The sequence below is a fragment of the Monodelphis domestica genome, chromosome 3, assembly GCF_027887165.1.
Source record: "Monodelphis domestica isolate mMonDom1 chromosome 3, mMonDom1.pri, whole genome shotgun sequence".
Taxonomy (NCBI): domain Eukaryota; kingdom Metazoa; phylum Chordata; class Mammalia; order Didelphimorphia; family Didelphidae; genus Monodelphis; species Monodelphis domestica.
This window is the reverse complement of record NC_077229.1, coordinates 490385250-490406037: the sequence shown is the minus strand read 5'-3', so window position 1 is coordinate 490406037 and position 20788 is coordinate 490385250. Positions and strand designations below refer to the sequence as shown.

Sequence of the window (20788 nt, the reverse complement as noted above, 5' to 3'; positions counted from 1 at the left end):
CTATTTCTTATTCTGTTAGTCTAGGCAATTTATATTTTTGTAAATATTCATCCATATTGCCTAGATTGGCATATTTATTGCCATATAATTGGACAAAGTAGTTTTTAATGATTGCCTTAATTTCCTCTTCATTTCATCTATGATATTGTTAATTTGCTTTTCTTCTTTCCTTTTTTAAAATTAAATTGACCAGTACTTTGTCTATTTTGTTTTTTTTTCAAAGTACCAGCTTCTAATCTTATTTAATATTTCAATAGTTCTATCACTTTTGATTTTATTATTTTCTCCCTTAATTTTTAGGATCTCTAATTTGGTTTTCTTCTAGGGGGTTTTAATTTGTTTGCTTTCAAGTTTTTTGATTTGCATGTCCAATTCATTGATCTCTGCCCTCCATAATTTCTTAATATATGAACACAAGAATAAAAATTTTCCCATGAGTACTGCTTTGACAGCATCCCATAAGGTCTGAAAGGATGTCTCACCATTGTCATTTTCTTCAATGAAATTATTAATTTTTTCTATGATTTGTTCTCTAACTAACCAATTTTGGAGTATTATATTATTTAATTTCCAATTGATCTTTAATTTTGCTCTCCATGAACCCTTACTGATCCTTATTTTTATTGCCTTATGATCTGAAAAGGTTGCATTTATTATTTCTGCTTTTCTGCATTTGTATGCCATGTTTTTATGACCTAGTTTATGGTCAATTTTTGTGAATGTGCCATGTGCTACTGAAAAGACAGTTTATTCCTTTTTGTCCATATTTATTTTTCTCCATATATCTATCAACTCTAATTTTTCTAAGATTTCATTCACATCTTTTACCTCTTTTTTATTTATTTTTTGATTTGATTTATCTAAATTTGATAGTGGTTGGTTTAGTTCTCCTACTAGTATACTTTTATTATCTATTTCCTCCTTCAATTCTTCTAGTTTCTCCATTAGAAATTTGGGTGCTATATCATTTGGTGCATACATTTTGATTAGCAAAATTTCCTCCTTGTCTATACTCCCTTTTATCAGGATGTATTTGCCTTCCCTATCCTTTTTAATCAGGTCTATTTTTACTTTGACTTTGTCAGATATGATTGCAACTCCTGCCTTCTTTCTGTCAGTTGAGGCCCAATAGGTCTTACTCTAACCTTAATTCTGACCTTGTGAGTATCTACCCGCCTCATGTGTGTTTCTTGAAGACAACATATGGTAGCATTTTGGATTCCAATCCATTCTGCTATTCATCTACGTTTTATTGGTGAGGTCATCCCATTCACGTTCAAAGTTATGATTGTCACTTGTGAATTCCCCAGCATTTTGATATCCTCCCCTAATTCTGACCTTTCTTCCTTTGCTATAACCTTTTAAACCAGTGGTTAACTTTAAATCAGTCCTCCTAGTCCCCTCACTTGCTATGCTTCCCTTTCTGGCCCCTCCCTTTTTGTTCCCTTCTTGGTTTTTTTTTTTGGTGTGGGGGCTCTGTTAATTTCCCTCCCCCTCTTCTTCCCTCCCTTTTTGTACTCCCTCTCCCCAACCCCCCCCCCCCCTTAGTTTTCTCTTCTCCCTTACCTTGTTGGATAAGATAGAATTCATGATCCAAATGGACTTAAAAGCTCTTCCCTCTCAGAGTTGATTTCACTGAGAGTAAGGTTTAAGAAATTTCAATTAGCACTCTCTTCCTCTACTTCTTATAAGAGTATTCTTCCTCTCCCCTTCCCATGTGTATCTTTGTGTGACAAAGATTATTCTATTTAATTTATTTCTATTTCTTCAAGTATAACTTGGTACCATCATCAATTTGCCCCCTCCCTATTTCTTTTTTCCTCCAAATCATCTTAATGCCCCAATCTTTCCCTATGAATGGTTCTTCTGATTACTCTATTAATGCATACAATTTTTGAGAGTTACACATAACATTTTCTCCATATATTAATATATATGTATATATATGCATATATATGTGTATATATATGCATATATATGTGTATATATATGCATATATATGTGTATATATATGCATATATATGTGTATATATATATATATATATATATATATATATATATATATATACTTTGATCTAATTGTAGTCCTTATAGAAGAGAGTTTGAATAAAAAATTTTTTCTCCTTTTCCCTTCCTTTCATATTTACCTTTTCATGCATCTCTTGCTCTTTGTGTTTGGATGTCAAACTTTCCACTGAGTTCTGGTCTTTTCTTTACAAATACTTGGAAATCTTATATTTTGTTGAATGCCTATACTTTCCCCTGGAAGTATATAGTCAGTTTTGATGGATAGGTGATTCTTGGTTGAAGACCCAGTTCTCTTGTCTTTCTGAATATCATGTTCCAGGACTTGAGGTCTTTTAGCGTGGCAGCTGCCAGGTCTTGTGTGATCCTAATAGGTGCTCCTTTGTATCTAAATTGTTTCTTTTTGGCTTCTTGTAAGACTTTCTCCTTAGCTGGGAAGCTCTTCAATTTGGCAATTACATTCCTGGGAGTTGTCTTTTGGGGATTTAGTATAGAGGGTGTTCAATGAACCCTTTCAAGGTCTATTTTGCCCCTTTGTTCAAGGGTTTCAGGGAGTTTTCTTTGATTATTTCTTGTAGTATGTCATCAAGAATTTTGTTTATTTCTGGTTTTTCAGGTAGACCAATAATTCTCAAATTGTCTCTCCTTCCTTGTTTTCTTCTAAATTGTTAAGTTTTTGACTTTGATTTATTAATTCTTACTGTTTTGCAAGATCATTGTCTTCCAGTTGTTTAATTCTGGTCTTTAAAGACTGGATTTCCTTTTCACTTTGGTCTGCCCTGCTTTTTGTAGCTTCCAGTTGTTTCTCCAGACTGTTGATCTCTCTTTGAATTTTTTCCCATTTTTCTTGCCAGAAGGCTGCCATCTTTTGGATAAGCTCCAGTTTGAATTCTTCCAGAGCCTGTGGACAATTTCCATTTTGTTGTCAAGGTTTTGATTTTGTTTGAATTTTATCCTCTTTTTCCTCTGTAGCCTGGGTTTTCCCTCTATAAAAGGTTTCAAGAGTCACCTTTTCACTGTTTTTCTGTGAGGACTGGTCTTGGGCACAATGAGCCATCCCTTTGGTGGTTTTCCCTTTCCTTTTTAGTCAGAAAACTGAGTGAGATGGGAAGTTTTTCTGTGGAGTTACATGACGGGGATTTTGCCTCAGAAAGGTTCTGACGTCTCCACAGTGTCCACAGTTTGCTAGAGTGCCTTCAGTCTGTGCTCTTCAGTGTGCAGGGGTCTCCTATGTAACTACTCTCAGGGGTAGATCCCTGGCAGTCCTTGTCAGTTCCCAAGGACCCTGGTGAGCCCCCCCCCCCACTCACTACAGAGAGGCGTGGGGCTTTTGCCTCAGGTAGGCTCTGGAGTCTCTGCAGCATCCTCAGTTTGCGAGAGCACCCGTGGTCTCTGCTCTCCAGTGTGCCCCCCACTCACTACAGAGACATCCCTCGCTCACTCACTGTCTCTGGTGGGTGTGCTGGACCCGACTCTGGTTCCGTAGGTGAGGTGGGGGAGGATAGTTCAGATGATATTTGGGTGGGAGCTTTTTCTCCTTCTTAAACTGTGGAAATACTCAAACCCCATGTTCCTTAAGTGCTGCGCCCTACTGTAGAGTCCCTTTGTTCTTCCAAAGATGATTTTTATGTTCTTTTGAGGTAGTTTATTTCATTGGGTGCTGGGGAGAGGAAGCGATTCACATCTAGGTTGATGCCATGTTTACCCAGAAGTCCCTCATTGGTTTCTAATGCCTGGTTGAGCAAAGTGATAGTAGACATTTCTACTGCAATCAGTAGCAACTCATGGGGCAGGCAACTAAGAAATCATCTAGTCTACCTCTCATGCCAGCTCCAGATCCAGTTCTACAGATGAAGAAAGCAAGGCAAAGGAATTGAAGTGCCTCAAGGTCAGGTGGCTAGTAAGTGATTTGAACTCAATGCTATAGCTTTGTAAGATTACCCTACCTCAGTAGAAGCAACAGGCCATCTTACTAAAATGTTTTTATAAAGAAGTCCTCCTGACATTTTGTTCAAGTGTGTTCATGCAGTCAGAGGACATTTCAGAGTCAGATTCTCTAACCTGTCACTCACTTATCAAAAAGCCCCTGTAGGGACCTTTGGGTGCCCCTTAGAGATTCCTGTACTATAAGGTAACACAACTTTCCCTTTTGTGGTATTATCATACAATTTTGTATTATAGGTACAAATGTACATGACAAATCCCTCTCCTAGACTATAAGGGCCAGGAGGGCACAAGTGGTCTCATAACAGAGATGTTTGTCTCCATCCCAGTCACAGAGCCATGGTTCTCTACACAGAGTTGGTTTCCATATTCTGACTGTGGAATTTGGAGTCAGAAGAGCTGGATTAAAATCCTGACTCTAGAGATAACTTGGTGCATTGAGAGCCAAGCTCAGAGAAGGACAGTGTTGAATTCCCAGAGGACCCCAGACACATCCTAGCTGCCTAATCTGGACAAGTCACTTTACCTGCATTCTCTTACCCTTACTGCTCTTTCACTTCAGAAACAAAGCATAAGAGGTATCCTAAGATGTAAGGTAAAGGGTTTTTTAAATCATTACCCATGTGACCATAGGCAAAGCCAATAAACCTCTCTAAGTCTCAGTTTCTTTCTCTGTTAAAGAAGTGGCTGGACTAGCTGACCTCTAACATATCTTTCCTCTCAAGATCATTTGCTCACCTTGGTGTTGGCGGTACCGGATGTGAGATGGGGAATTTCACCAGATTTTAAAACTGGGCAATATCTCCCCTCTGATGGTTACCAACACAAATGATGAAAAGCCTGTAGAGGCTCACTGAAAAGTATCCTGGGCTTGCCCTCTACCTCATTCAGGCATGTTTCTCAAACTTTTCACTTTGGTTTAGAACATCCATCCATCATGCAGTAATGGCTCTTGTGTCTTTGCTTTCCAGGATTGAATTCTGGGTGCACCAAATTAAAGGAACAGCAGCTGAAGATTGGGATCTGCTAGCTAGGACCCTGTTCTAGGCTGTCCCAAGGAAAAAGCAAAAGGAAGCCTCTTCTTCTCAATGTCTGCTTTTCCCCCTATTATAGCAAGTGATGGGACCGAAGGTTGGGGATGACACAGGGTGGGTTTAAGGTTATTAGATCTACCAGTGAAGAGAGTCGCTTTAGACACTGAGAGCTCAACTTGGTCTGGCTCACACAGGCCATAGAGGACTCAAAAGCAGATCCTGCTGACTTCTTCCTGAGCTTGTCACTGGACCTCTCTTACTGGAAAGATAGCCCAAGGTAGCCACTCTACATGGAAGCATGGCAAATGTGTAGGTCACGGTGGCAGCTTCCCTTACATCCCCCACAGTTGAAAGGAACAAGTCCACCTTTACCAGACCTCTCTTAATTGACAGGAGGTCCAGGGTAGCCACTTTACATGAAAGGATATGAAATGTGTATGTTATGGTGGCAACTTCCCTTACTTCTGTGAAGATTGGATTTAGCTATTTCCTGATTGTAACAATGAAGATACTTATTTTAACAAAATCAGAAATGTCTTCAGAACTCTAAATTACTCCACCCTACTTGGACTGTACATTAGGGGAAGATAAAGTTGTAATCCCCTGATTGAACAATGAAGGTACTTAACTCTTACCTTATTGTGAAGCTAGAACTTTAAGCTACATCTACTTTAAGTTCTTAATACAAAAAGGTGTTAAGTAACTATAAAGGTTAAATTCATCACAAAAAGTTTAAGTAACTCACAAAAGGTGAATTTTAAAAAAGAAGTGTTAAGTAATTCTAAAGATATAATCTCATCAAAGAAGATGAGAACTAAAAAGTATAGGCATTTAGAGGAGGAGACATGAGGGAGAAAGGTCTATATATTGGCTCATTTCCTCTTTCTGGGACCTTTTGTGGTGGAGAGTTGGATGATAGTGTGTGCGGGGCCTTTTGCCATCTTAGCCTGGCTACAAGCTATTGTCTGGTTCGGTGGTGAGTTTCTGGCTGAGTTTCCCTCCTTTACTTTTCCAACTTTATCCTTTTAGAAGCCTCTAATCTTCTTCAGAGACCTAGAGGTGGGAATTTTAGACCTCCTCTGACACAGGCCAGGCAGGAGAAATCCTATATGCTCTTCCCTCCTTCACCTTAAATTCCTTCCCTCTATGTTAATTAAATTACCATAAAGTTCCAGACTGATTTGGGTATTTTATTTGGTATTTCCCCTGGTGGCCAATTAAATCTAGATTTTAAGTCACAACCTTAAAATTATCTTCAGATATCAACCACAGTTGAATGAAAACAAATCCACCTTTTTAAAAAAGGAAATATGGTGAAGACAACCTACATGACCATTCTTAGCTCTTCATGACCACGTAGAATATGTAAGATCAGGAAAGAAAACATTTCAAAAGGGGCTTGACAGGAAGGACTACATCCTTGAAATTGCAGGTCCCTGGAGCCAATGATTCCAGAATCTCACTGATACCATTGAAAAAGAGCTGAAAGGAATGAGGGATCCCTTACCGTTCCAAGTGTTCTTCATCCAGGTTATTGAAGCCTATTGAAGGATTCCTGAGATGATCCTGTGTCAATACATGATCCTCAGTTTCCAATGCCTGGTTAAGCAAAGCAACACCTGACAGCATTTCTACTATTGTGGACAGCTCCTCAGGGGCCAGGTAGTTCTGTAGGAAAACACATGTCAATCTGTAGATTTTCACATTACACAAAATATCATTTAAAAAAAGCTCCCCAAAAACAAAAATGAAAAGCCTTCATTAAACACATATCTGCCAAGGGTGCTGTGGTCAAAAATCAAGAAAATGACATGAATAGGAATAACTATGAATAACAAGAAGGATAGATAACAAGGAATAACAGTATAGTCTGTAATAATACTAACAGCTGATATTTATACAATTTGGTTATGAGGGCAACATGTGATAATGTGACACAGCAGAGCTATTACTTCAGGTAGAGTGCTTTAAGGTTTAGAAAGTTTTTTTATTCCTTACCTTCTCTTTTAAAATCAACACAGTGCATAGGTTGCAAGGTAAAAGAATGGTAAGGGCTACTAGGCTATGGGGGTTCAGTAACTTAAGTAAGGTCACAGGGCCTTAACATCTCATGGTATTGCCCTGTCCCAGTTTTCTCCTGTTTCCCTGACTATTCCTTCTCAGTCTATTGTTAAATTCCCTTGCCTTCTATCTTAGAATCAATGCTAAGTAGATTCTAAGATAGAAAAGTGGTAAGGGTTAGGCCATTGGTGTTAAGTGCCTTGCTGGGGATAACCCAGCTAGGTTGGGTCTGAGGCCAGGTTAGATACTGAGAACCTCCTGTCTGTAAGTCTGCCTCCCAATCTACTCATGTAGCTGCTAGTAGTTGTGGTTTAGAAAAGCGTTGTACCCATTACCTTAAGAGATCTTCAAAAACAATGTTTGGTAAATACATGCTAGTAGTATCCTTATTTTATAGATGAAGAAACTAAAGTTCAAGGAAGTCAAGGACCCAATCAATACATCATGACCACTAAATCATCTTAGAGCCACGATTAATATTAGAGACATAGCTGGAGAAAAGATGAAACAAGAACTGGTTTAGGTATAAGGAAGTGAAGAAACCACAAAGATTCATCCAATGGATTCCAGGAATCAATAGGAGCTAGCTGGCAATATTGGAAGTATAATATGTAGTGATCTCTAAATTAGCCATCAGAAAATCAATTTATATGTGACTGGTTTATCTAGAGAAGTCTGGTATTGAATGTGTCCATCATCATTAAGCAGGAGAGGCAGGGCTGGAGATATACAGATATATTTTCATGTCAGACCAGGATGAGATCTCTCAACTCAATGCTGGAGTTTATCATTGTTTAGGCTCAGACCTGGCATTCCAGAACCCAATGGAAATATAGCGAGCTGATTAGTCAACCAACTAATTGATTAGAATGGGTGGTTCTACAGAAACCATCCTTACATACCTATTCTTTCCTTATGTACTCTGTAGGATTTCATTTTCTAAGGAGGTCAGTCTATATACCAGTCAGTCCAGAAACTATACTGTGCATCAGTAAACAGTGGAATTCCTTATAGAAACCTGTCATAGGGATTCCATGATCATCTTCATGGTTCCCTTAGTATTTGTTGGCTGGGTGGTAGCTTGATGTAGATAGAATGAATATGTAATATATCTTTCTTTTAGGTTACAACTCCACTCAATCTTCAATCACTACATTAACCATTTTTTGTAAAAAAAGATGGGAGAGGACATCAAGGTGGCTAAGTGGATAGAGTGCCAAACCTGGAGTTGGGAGAACCTGGGTTCAATTGTGGCCTCTGGTACTTCATAGTTGTGTGACCCTGAGCAAATCACTTCCCTCCCATTGCTTAGCCCTTAGAACTCTTCTGCCTGGTACTGATGATTCTTGCACTGATGCTAAGACAGACAATGAAGGTTTAAAAAGGCAAGGCAAAACATCTACGTAGTCCTTGATCATGCCAGATAAATGCTCTACAAATTACAGGTAAAGTGAATTTTGTTTCATAAAAGATCTTGGCTGGAAGAGTCTATAATATGTTAGCATAGTCAATGACTAACTTTAAAAACAGAACTGTTGACCCACAAGGAATAGCAAAAGATAGGATGTACTCCATTAGACATAACTATCAATAATCTTCAAAGGTTTTGAAAAATCAATACGGTCAGAAAGAATAGGGTACCCCAGGACAAGATTAATCATATAATTGTAGTATGATAGGAAATCACCATCTCTCAGAGTTTATCCCAGGAGAGGGCTGCCAAAAACACAATAGGCTTCTAAGATAAAGGTCTCACAGATGGCCAAATATAAAGGTACTCGTATTTTTTAGCCATTTCAATTATCTCCAATGCTTCGTGACCTCATTTAGGGTTTTCTTGGCAAAGATAAAACAGTAGTTTGGCATTTCCTTATCCAGTTTATTTTATAAATGAGGAAATTAAGGCTGATAGGGTTAAATGACTTGCCCAGGGTCACACAACTAGTAAGTATCTGAGACAAGATCTGAACTCAGACTTGTCTGATTCTAGGTCTGGTACTTTATTCACTCTGCCACCTAGTAACTGAGTTGGCCTTCATTATATTTAGTGAGCAGTGAATGATTTTTGAATATGCTGTGATAGCTACTTTTTACTTGTTTTGGGGTTACTTATGCAGATCAGAAACACAGGATGCCATGCAATGGTATAGTAGCATAAATGTGTATTCGTCCAAATAAGAAGGAACCAATGAAACAGTAAAAACAGAGGAAAATATTTGGGGAAGAGAAAAAAAAGGAGTAAGAATATTTTTTATATTTATACTACCATACTACCTAATTCTGTGGTTATCTTTGTATAAATCATATCTATCATTGGATAGTAAAGTTCTTGAGGAAAGGGGTAGTAATACTTTTTAATTTCAAGGGCCACAACATGCAATACAGTGCCTTACATGAGGTAGGAATGAAATGCTTTGGTTATTTTTCTTATTTTTCTTACTTTTCCATGCTAACCAGTGGGAAGAACCAGCAATCAGGAGATTTTTAGAAAATCACTATCCCACACAAAGTAGAATTCTAAAAAGCAGCTGCTATTTCCATTGGGCATATCTATTGGAAAATATGAGCAATCTACTAACTCATTACTATAGGAGACAGTTCCTTATTAAGATAATTTTGCTGTAACAATTGCCATCAGTCAGAGGACAGCACAAAAACAGCGCTGATGAACTCAGTTTCTACAAGTATGGTGAAAAGGGGGAACAATTTTCTTCTATTTTTTGTTGGGGTGTGGGGCATTTAGGGGGATACATGGAAACGTGGAATAATACTATATAATCCTAGAAGCCAAAAGTATGACTCCTGTTTAGAAATTATAGAGTAGTAGACTACAGCCCAAAACACATGTTGGCAAAATTTCTGCTCAAAGAGTTACCTAGAGCACAGATGGTTAAGTAACTTGCCCAGGATGACAATAACCCTGAGAAGTATATGCTTTTATTATTCTCATTTTACAGTGTTGCAAATTGAGGCAAAGAGAGATTAATACATGAAGTGTCTAGGGTCACACAGCTAGGAAGGGTCTGAGGCCACACAAGAACCGAAGTCTGCATGATCCCCGGTCCAATGTTCAATCCAAGGGACCACCAGACATGGCAGTCCGGACGACGCAGTGCCTATGCTTTCTGGGGAATCACTACTTTAAGTGAAGGGCAACTAGATCCTATGGATGGCCGCAAAGTCCCAGCAGCTTTCTTCCCCTTCTGCCATGATCTCAGAGCAACACCTCATTTTCAAGTGGATTCTGCCTTTCCCAAGCAATGCTCCAGTCTCTGAGTCACTCGAGTCACACAGAGACCTCCTGGACTTACCAAAGAGTTCTGATTCTGAAGGTTGAACAGTTCATCCTGATAGAGAACAGCAGCAAAGGGATGAACGGTCGGGAGCTGGGCCTCAGGTTTCATGAGTGCCATCACGGTGTTACTGGGATGACCTTCCCGAATCACAGCATTGATCTCATCGACAGCAGCGAGCCCTGGAGGACAAGGAGGCAGTCAGATGGCAGTCAGAATCACACTTTATGTACTTGCTGGTGTTTCCCCTTGAATCGCTCAGGGATTGGGGGTTAAAGATCACTACTCTTATGGGGAGAACAAGCTTACTCTTTTTGTCTAGACTCTAGACCATCCCTTGTAGTGTTAGACGTGGAAAGTCCCATTAATTTTCAACAGTAATCATAGATCAGCTAATGCCAATGCCCTTTTAGCTTAGCAAAGGTAGAGTGGAGTTTGGTGGTGTTTCCCATTGATTCTCTCAGGGATTGGGATTAAATAGTACTATTCTTAGGGGGAGAATCAGCCTAGTCTTTGTGGCTAGACCATACCATGTGGGGCAAGCTCTTTCTTCATCCTGCGATTTAATGATTTAAGTTTGAATTCTGATGTCAAAAGATTCAAAACAGAAAAACAAATAGAAATCCATGAAAAACTCAAATCCCCAAAATAGTAAATATAGTAAATTCAATATAATAAAAATTTGTTTTAATCATGAAGTCAATCAAAAGATTCAGAATTGAAAAACTTATTAGAAAGCACAACAAAATTCAAAGTCCCAGTGGAGGTATTCACAAGTAGAAGTGGTATGATAAAACTGACTACTAAAAGATTATATTGGCTAGAAAGGGACTTTAAAAGTTGGGGAGCAAAAAATTCTATAGACCCTTAAAACCTTAATGAAAAATAGCCAGACAACCATCTACCAACCTTTCCTATATTATTTTTCATTTAAAAATACAATTGGGTAAGACATCAGTTTTCACTTTTCAGGCTATCATGTAGCAAATATAATATACTTCCTTCACAAAATAACATAACTTACTGTTGATTTTGTTGATGCACCCTTGGATTTCGACTTGGGTCAGGAGCTCCTTCTCTGCATCTCTTTCCTCCTCAGAAAGGATATTCTGAAAAAAAACACCTTCAATGGTTGCACCCTAAAAGCAAACAGGCTTTCAAGAGTTAAGTCCTTCAGGGAATACTTTTCTAAATGGGGCACCGATTCTCACATCAAACATGGGCTCAATAGATACAGAATCAAAATGCATTTTGGTTATTGTTGTGCAGTGTTTGTAAAACCACATTTATTTTGTCCTTAAATTGTTTGTCCTGTCTAATTCTTCAAGATTCTATTTGGGAAGTTGTTAGCAAAGATACTGCAATAATGTGCCACATCCCCCTCCCCAGCATTGGACAGAGGGACTTTGCGGGGAGGAGGATGATGGCTCCCAGCTGGCTGGAGCCTGGGGAAGCCAACTCCTGCAGCCATGTAGACCTGCCCTTGCACCCAGCTGACCCAAGGACTGGCTGAATGAGGTGGCTGCTGCCTGACCATGGGCTGGGGCAGTGGGGCAAGCCCAAGGGATACACAACTCAAAGGCCTAGCTCCCCCTACTCAACATTTGGTGGTGGGACCAGCACCCAGCCATTTGACACCTGATGAAGCCACCTCCTGTGGCCATGAGACATTCCCCTACACCCAGTCCTGCCTGCCTATTAGGCTGTCATTCCCATGGGGTGGTAGCAGGGGGCAGAGGGAGCCTGGTTACCCTTTGGTGGATGAGGTCACCCCGCACTAGCACCTAGCAGAGAAAGATGGAAGAAAGTGGAGATCTTTTCAGGGGTGTGGCCAGCCCTTGCTCTATGGGAGGGGAGACCACAATCTTTTTTCCACACCCTGCAGCTCCAATTCCCAAACAGGGGAGGAACAAAGGGAAGGTTTACCCTGAGCTCAAAGGCAGGAAAACAACTCTTCAGAGGACGCATCCTCCACCCCCACATCCAAAGAAAGGTCTCTGGGTGCCGTCTTTGGCACACATGCCATAGGTTCACTATCATGCTTCTAGCTGTTGCAAAGTAAAGGACTCCTCATTCTTTCTATTGGAACCATATATCCTAGTACTTTTCTGGTGAGCTTTGACAAAACTGCAAGTTCCTCATGCATTTGGGACCTTCTTTTACCTCATTATCTACTTTCAAATCCTCTTCTCTGTGCCCTGGCTTGTTTCCTACTAAGAAGTAAGACTTCAAATATCTCCCTGGTAGTCACTGTTTATCAGCTGACAACTGTTCTATTTCCAGCACCGAGGAACACCCTTAACTATGTTTTACGTTTAATCATTAGCGAAAAGTACCTTCTCTTCTTTTTGCTGCTTGGCTTCCCAAAGTTCCTTTTGATAATTCACAGCCAGGTTATCATCGACAGACATTAAAACAGCTTTTGGATTCTTCAGAGTTTGAAGAGTCTGTTTTGTGATGCCCTCCTTAATGGCTTCATTAATTGCAATGACTGCAGCATGCACCGAACATGGGAGAGGAATAGAAGGCATTTGTTTTTAAGCAATAAAAAGGAAGTGGAAATTTTGTGATGTTAGAAATCTGCTCAGCTTTACCTTAAGTTATTGCCTGGATAAAAATAAGGGAGAAAGATTTTGCTTCCTCAGTGAGTGTGTGTGTGTGTGTGTGTGTGTGTGTTACAAGAAAACAACGTCAAAAGCATAAGACGAGAAGAGGAAAAGGATGCCTCACAACCTGTGCAACTTGAGAGAAATTATGATGAGTCGCTGCTGACAAGTCAAAGAAAGGGAAACCAAGGCAGGGATGATTACAAAGATGAGCGGTGGGGACGGCAAATATAACAACATAAACCTGGAAATATCCCACAGAGGACCTGAGAGCTGCAAAATCCTCCCGAAAAAGATTAAGAAATTGAGGCCCATGGAAAACAAATCATTTTTCCAACAGTCCCAAAGGCCTTAGTGGCATAGCTGGGACCAGAAATGCAGACTCCTGATTTTGATCCATTTTGATCCTCGCAGGAATCTAAGATTACTGACTCAAGGAAAGGGAACAAGAATACATTCTGCCCCTACTAGGTGACATGCACTGTGCTGCTCGGTGCTGCATAAATATCATCTCCCTTTCATCCTGACCACAACCCTGAGAGGTAGCTACTATTATTTCCCCCATATTGGCGTGGAGGAAATTCAGGCAGAAGCTAAATCATTGGCCCAGGGCCATACATCAAGGCAGTATCTGAGATAAGACTTGAACTCAAGCCTTCCTCACTATGGAGTCTGCATTTTAGACACTGAGCCACATATCAGATATTTTCTCATTATTCGAGAATGTTTCTTTGGCTGACTAAATATTTAGTCCAATATTCCTCATCCTTTACATTTCTATCATCATCAGTGCTCATAATGATGATCAGTGTTCTACAGTCATGACAGTGTTAAGTTATATCCATTGCCATGTTAAAGGAATCTTTAGAAATCATCTAGAGGGGAATGTAAGTGGCTGTGGATAAGAACCTGGAGTTGAGAAGCCCTGGATTCATATCTGGCTTCACATAGTTTTCTAACTGAGTAACCCTGCAAATATCATTTTACTGCCATTGCCTAGCCCTCACCTCCCTTCTATCTTGCAATCAACACTTGTATTGATTCTCTTTCCATTTACTAAAACAAAAATCATGTAATAAGTATTACAACAATTTCCCCCCAAATAGGACTGGAATTAAAAATTGAGTAAACAATTCGGTTAAAGTAAAATCCTCAATTATCTAGAATACCAACATTCTCAACCATTCTTTAAAACCAAACTGACTGCACTTACTTTCTTCTGCTTGAATTTCAGCTTCTTGAATTTCCTCATTGACCCTATCGATTTGATTCTGCATTTCATCCCGCCTCAGGTTATCCTGTCCTTGAGATGAGGCTTCTCTTTTGATGGACATGAGCCTGCTAGCGTACCTGGGGAAGACAAAAGTCACCAAACATCCATTATCTTTAAATGTCCCTTTCAGTTGACGAAACACGACAGACACTGGGAGAGCGACCTATGGGAAGAGTAGGAGAACAGGCAGGCAGCAGGGTTTGTAGCCCTTCCATGACATTCACCCGAGAAGCATGTGTAAAATGATGACATTGCAAAGGGAAAAGCCCTGTGGGGACTCGAGTGCCATGGCCACACCAAAGAGGCTCTGACCACAAGGAACCCACACCTCTATAGGACTTACACAGGGATGGACTGATATTTTCAGCACACAGAAAATGACTTCCAGGTGGGGGCATTCTGAGAATGGAAGGCTCAGGGAAGGAAGGTCTCAGACCCTTCCTATTTCATTATTTCTTTGAGCACAATACTCTTCTATCACCAACAGATACCACAATATGTTCAGCCATTCCTCAATTGAAGGGCATCCCCTTATTTTCCAATTGTTTTGCCACCACAAAGAGCATGGCTTATATTTTTGTACAATTCTTTTTACCTATTATCTCTTTGGGGGTATAAATCCTTCAGTGTTATGGCTGGATCAAAGGGTATTTTAAAGTCCATTGGGAATAGTTCCAAATTGCTATCGAGAATGGTTGGATCAATAAACAACTCCACTAGTAATGCATTAATGTCCCAACTTTGCCACATCCCTGCCAATATTTATTACTTTCCTTTGCTGTTGTTAGCTAATCTTTTAGGTATGAGGTGGTACCTCAGAGTTGTTTTGATTTGCATTTCTCTAATTATAAGAGATTTAGATCACTTTTTCATGTGCTTATTGATAGTTTTGATTTCTTTATCTTAAAATTGCCTATTCATGTCCCTTGTCCATTTATCAATTATCAAATCAATGGTTTGATTTTTTGTACAATTGATTTAGCTCCTTATATATGAGTAATTAGACCTTTATCAGAGTTTCTTGTTACAAAGTTTTTTTTCCCCCCAATTTGTTGCTTCCCTTCTAATTTTGGCTGCATTTGTTTTATTTATACAAAACCTTTTTAATTTGATGCGATCAAAATTATTTTACATTTTGTAATTTTTTCCAACTCTTGCTTGGTCTTAAATCTTTCCTTTCCCAAATATCTGACTTGTATACTATTCTGTGTTTGCCCAATTTACTTATAGTTTCATTCTTTATATTCAAGTCATTCACCCATTCTGAATTTATGTTGGCGCAGGTTTATGAGATGTTAATTTAAACAATCTCTCCCATATTGTTTTTCAATTTTCCCAGCAGCTTTTTTCAAATAAAGGACTTTTGTCCCCAAAGCTGGGATCTTAGGGTTTATCATAGACTCACTTCCTGGGGTCAATTACCCCAAGTGTATACCATTGATTCCCACTTCTGTTTCTTAGCCAGTACCATATTGTTTTGATGACCACTGCTTTATAATACAGTTTAAGATCTGTTACTGCTAGGACACCTTTCTTCACATTTTTTTTCACTATTTCCCTTGACATTCTTGATCTTTTGTTCTTCCAAAATAACTTTGTTATAGTTGTTTCTAATTCGGTAAAAATGTTCCTTGGTAATTTGAAATATATGGCACTACATAAGTAAATTAATTTGGGTAAGTTTGTCCTTCCCATGAGCAATTAATGTTTTTCAATTATTTAGATCTAGTTTTCATTGTATGGAAAGTGCTTTTGTAGTTTGGAATTTTTCACCATAAAAATTATCCAGCATGCCTTTCTCTTGTTCTTAGTGGTAGTTGAAGGTTGTATTTGCAGATCATTGATGGCTGTCACTATGCTGGATTTTCCTTCCCTTTCCAGTCTGAAGTCTGAGCGGGGAGGGCAGGCTCTCTGTGTATGGATCTAAGGACTATGTTTTTTGCATGAGGCCATCTCTCAATTCTCCACAGCTTCTCCTCTGTGCCTTCCCTCACTGCTCTATCTCTACACCCAAGGTCTTCACACTTCAGCCTCCTGGGGTTCAAGTCAAGCTGCTCCCAGGGGTAAATCCCTGGTGTTCTTATTCAGCTCTCATTAGGCTAGAGATTGCTCCTTGCTAGTTCTGATTCTGGCACACTGGCTCTGACTCTGACTCTGTAGGTAGGGTGGGGGAGGGTTGATCAGGGCATATTTTGGTAGGAGCTATTTCATCCCCTTATGGTGTGGAAATGCCAAAATCCCACATACCTTTAATGCTGAGTCCTACTGTAGAGTTCCTTCTTTCATATGAACTTGTTTTTGTTTTTGTTTTGACGTAGTCTATGTCAGTCAGTGGTAAGGAGAGGAAGAGTCCTACATCTACATAGCATCCATCTTAACCCAGAATTCAGAATGGATAAGATTTGACAACTGAAACACAGTTTCTTTCTGTACATAACAAATCCCTCTCCTAGACCATGAGGGCAAAAGTAGTCTCATAACTGAAATGACACTGAGAGTTCAACTTGGCCTGGCTCACGCAGGTGATATAGGACTCAAATAGAGGTCCTGCTGACTTTTTCTTAAGCATGCTACCAGACCTCTCTTAATTGAAAAAAAGCCCCAGGTAGCAACTTTTCATTAAAGGATGTGAAATGAATATGTTAAGGTGTTGGATTCCTTTACATTACACACAGTTGAATTAAAACAAATCCACCTTTTTAAAAGAGGAAATATGGTGAAGACAACCTACATGACCATTCTTAGCTCTTCATGACCACATAGAATATGTAAGATCAGGAAACAAAACATTGTAAAAGGGGCTTGACAGGAAGGACTCCATCCTTGAGATTGCAGGTGCCTAGATTAAATGATTCCAGAATCTCACTTAAACCATTTACAAAGAGCTAAGAGGAGAACGAAGGATCCCTTACCGATCCAAATATACTTCATCCACATTACTGAAGCATATTGTTGGATTTTGTAGATGATTGTGTATTGACAAAAGATCCTCAGTTTCCAATGCCTGGTTAAGCAAAGCAACAGCTGACAATATTTCTACTGTCATGTACAGCTTCTCATGAGCCAAGTAGTTCTGTAGGAAAATGTATATAAAAGAGGAGAATTTTTACATCATTACACTAAGTATCATAAAAAAAAAAAACCCACAGAAAGTAAAAACAAAAAAAAAACCCTTCATTAAGCACATTTCTACCAAAGGTGCCATGGTCAAAACTGAAGAAAACATATTGAGTAGGAGTAACAGTGGATAACAAGAATAACAATGATGGAAAACAAGGAATATCAATGTAGTTTGTAATAATAACAACAGCTGATATTTTTAAAAGGTGATTATGAGGGCCATATGGGATAATGTGGCCCAGAGCAGTGGTATTTTTTTTTCAGATATAGTGCTATAAATTTTAGAAAGCTTTTTAAAAATCCCTTCTCTTCCGTTTTAAAATCAATATTGTGCATAAAATGATGATAAATTATCAAATTAACTCCATTTGACCTAACTATTCAAAATTTCCAAAAGGTTTAGGTCTTGAAAAATCAATAGTACTAGAAAGAACAGGACACCCCCATGACAAGATTAATCATATAATTGTAGTAAGATTAGAAATTGCCATATCTCTCTGTTTATCCCTGAAGAGGACTGCTAAAAACACTACATGCTTCCAAGTCAAAAGTCTCAGAGTTTACCAAGTATCAAGGTACTATGATTGTTGTTTAATCCTATCAGTCATTTCTAACCCTTCTTGACCCCATTTGGGGTTTCCTTGGCAAAGATAATGGAGTGGTTTGCCATTTCCGTATCCAGTTAATGTTATATCTGAGGAAAATGAGGCTGATAGGTTTAAATGACTTGCCCAGGGTCACACAACTAGTAAGTATCTGAGACATTATCTGAACCCACGTTCTTCTAATTCAAGATATGATACTTTGTCCAACTCTGCCTCTTAGCAGCTAAGTTGTCCTTCATCACAGAGAACATAACCCAACTGTGCAAATGAATCATGAGCAATGATAATACAAACCTCACCTGACATGATGAGCAGGAAAAGTATTTTGAATATACGCTGACAGCTAATTTTTACTTGTTTTGGGGACACTTATGTAGACCAGAAATACAAGAGATCATGAAATGGGAACATTAGAATAAATATGCATTTGCCCAAATAAGAAGGAACCAATTCAACAACAAAAACAGAAGAACATATTTTGGGAAGACAAAAAAAAGGGGGGGGAGTGAAAATGTTTTTTATATTCATAGCCATAGTACCTAATTCTCTGGTTATATGTCTATAAATCATATATATCATTGGAAAGTACAGTTCTTGAGGAAATGGGTAGTATTACTTTTCCATTTTGATGTCCTCAACACCAAATATAGTGTATAATGGGAGGTAGGAATGAAACATTTTTGCTTTTCTTCTTACTTTACCACACTAAGCACCAGGGAAGAACCAGTAATCTGGTGATTTTTTAAAAATGACTATTTCACAGAGAGTAGAATTTTAAAAAGCAGTAGCTATTTTCATTGTGCAAATCTATTGGTAAATATGAGCAATATCTGGATAACTCATAATTGTAGGAAGCAGTTCTTTATTGAGACAACTTTGCTGTAACAATAGCCATCACTCAGAGGACAGCACAAAAGTAGTGTTGATGAGCTCAGTTTCTACAAGTCTGGTGAACAGAGTGAACAATCCTCTTCCACTTTTTGTTGGGGGTCAGTGGCAATTAGGGGGATACATGGAAACAAGGGGTTATACTACATAATCCTACAAGGCAAAATTAGGACTAATATTGAGAAATTATGGAAAGTTATATTATAGGCCAAAACACAGGTTGGAAAATTCTCCACAATTTATGGTCAACGAGAGTTGCCTAGAGCACAGATGGTTAATTAACTTACCCAGGATGACAACAACCCTGAAAAGTATATGCTTTTATTATCCTCATTTTACAGTTGTACAAACTGAGGCAAAGTGTGGTTTGCTCAGGGTCAAACAGCTAGTCTTCTAACCAAATACTCTACTCTGAGACAGTCATGCAGCCAGAGACCTCCTGGACTTACCAAAGAGCTCTGTTTCTGAAGGTTGAACAGTTCATCCTGATACAGAACAGCAGCAAAGGGATGGACGGTCGGGAGCTGGGCCTCAGGTTTCATGAGTGCCATCATGGTGTTACTGGGATGACCTTCCTGAATCACAGCATTGATCTCATCGACAGCTTCGAGCCCTGGAGGACAAGGAGGCAGTCAGATGGCAGTCAGAATCACACTTTATGTACTTGCTGGTGTTTCCCCTTGAATTGCTCAGGGATTGGGGTTAAGGATCACTGCTCTTAGGGGGAGAACCATCTTAGACTTTGTGGTTAGATCAGACATGGAAGGTCTCATTAATTTTCAACATGAATCACAGGTCAGCTAATGCCTTATACCCTTTTAGCTTACCAAAGAAATACTGGAACAGATACTTAAAAAGGGCTCCATTGAAGCTAATTTGCAATGATAGATCCCTTATTTGCAGCTACTTTTGATTTTCGATTTGTGAAAATGATCGAAAATTGTGAAAGGTATCTATACTTTATATGTATCTAAATTATAACTTTAACACTTTGTTATATTTTTCTTTTATCTCAAATATCTCTTCTGTCTTTACATTTTTGTTGTTTATTCTGATTTGAAATAAAGCCTCCTTATTTACATGAATTTTTTAGTCTGAATAGGTATTTCAAAGCATGTGTCTAGAATATGTTCCAAGACACTTCCCAGTCAATGTCGTGTCATGTTTCAGCTTGTACATGGAAACAATCCTGACTCTTCCAGACTTCAAGAATCTTAAGCTTCTGATACTGAACAGGAGTACAATTTATACTTTCTGGTTTTCCCCTTAATTTGGTATCATCTGAGATGTTTCTCTACTGTTCCTCCACAAACCCCATTTAACTATTAATTTAATTAATTACTCAAACCATTTTAGAGTAGGGACCAAGTCATCTAAATATCACACATATTAGAAGGGTGGTATAGGTGCTCAATTTATGTTCTGGCCATTCTCAACATAGCTGTGAAAATGTTTTGGCTGTTTTTTTCCATGTTTCAAATGCTGAACAAAGAACCTGTCACATAGTAAGTGTTAATGTAAGCATGTGGCCTGACTAGCAATAGATATTTTGGAGAATACTTGCCTTTCATTTCTCTGGGTTCTACAAAGTGTCATTTAAAGAAAAAATTAAAATGTGCATATTTTCACAATTTTTATGTCATTTGCACACATTTCAAAACAAAGGTCACTGTAACTAAGATGTGTGTGATTTACTTGTGTCAATTTCTTTAGATTTATTGGAACAAATCCTGTAAAGAAATAAGATCATTCACAGTTTTTCAAATCTTTGAACAAGGTCACAACTTCTGTGACCTGGAGACCATGTATAAAATCCAATGGTTTACAACAAAGTAAAATTTAAGATTTCCTGAAAGGACATTCTGGAAACATGGACTTGGCATGGTTTTCAGGGACCAAGGAACAAATTCATCTGTCAATCAATGGGAAGAATGATTAC

At 38.7% G+C, this 20788-nt stretch overlaps 1 protein-coding gene across 1 annotated transcript in view; it reads right to left on the bottom strand.

Annotated features, from left to right (window-relative positions):
• Positions 1–20788, bottom strand: part of LOC130458521 (ras GTPase-activating-like protein IQGAP1) — a 69297-nt gene that overhangs the window by 8204 nt on the left and 40305 nt on the right. The window contains exons 11-17 of the mRNA XM_056824767.1: positions 19299–19462; positions 17149–17309; positions 14177–14313; positions 12694–12848; positions 11382–11466; positions 10376–10539; positions 6511–6671 (exon numbers count right to left, since the gene is read on the bottom strand). Coding sequence (XP_056680745.1) covers positions 6511–6671; positions 10376–10539; positions 11382–11466; positions 12694–12848; positions 14177–14313; positions 17149–17309; positions 19299–19462 — 1027 coding nt within the window. The remainder of the gene's footprint in view (positions 1–6510; positions 6672–10375; positions 10540–11381; positions 11467–12693; positions 12849–14176; positions 14314–17148; positions 17310–19298; positions 19463–20788) is intronic.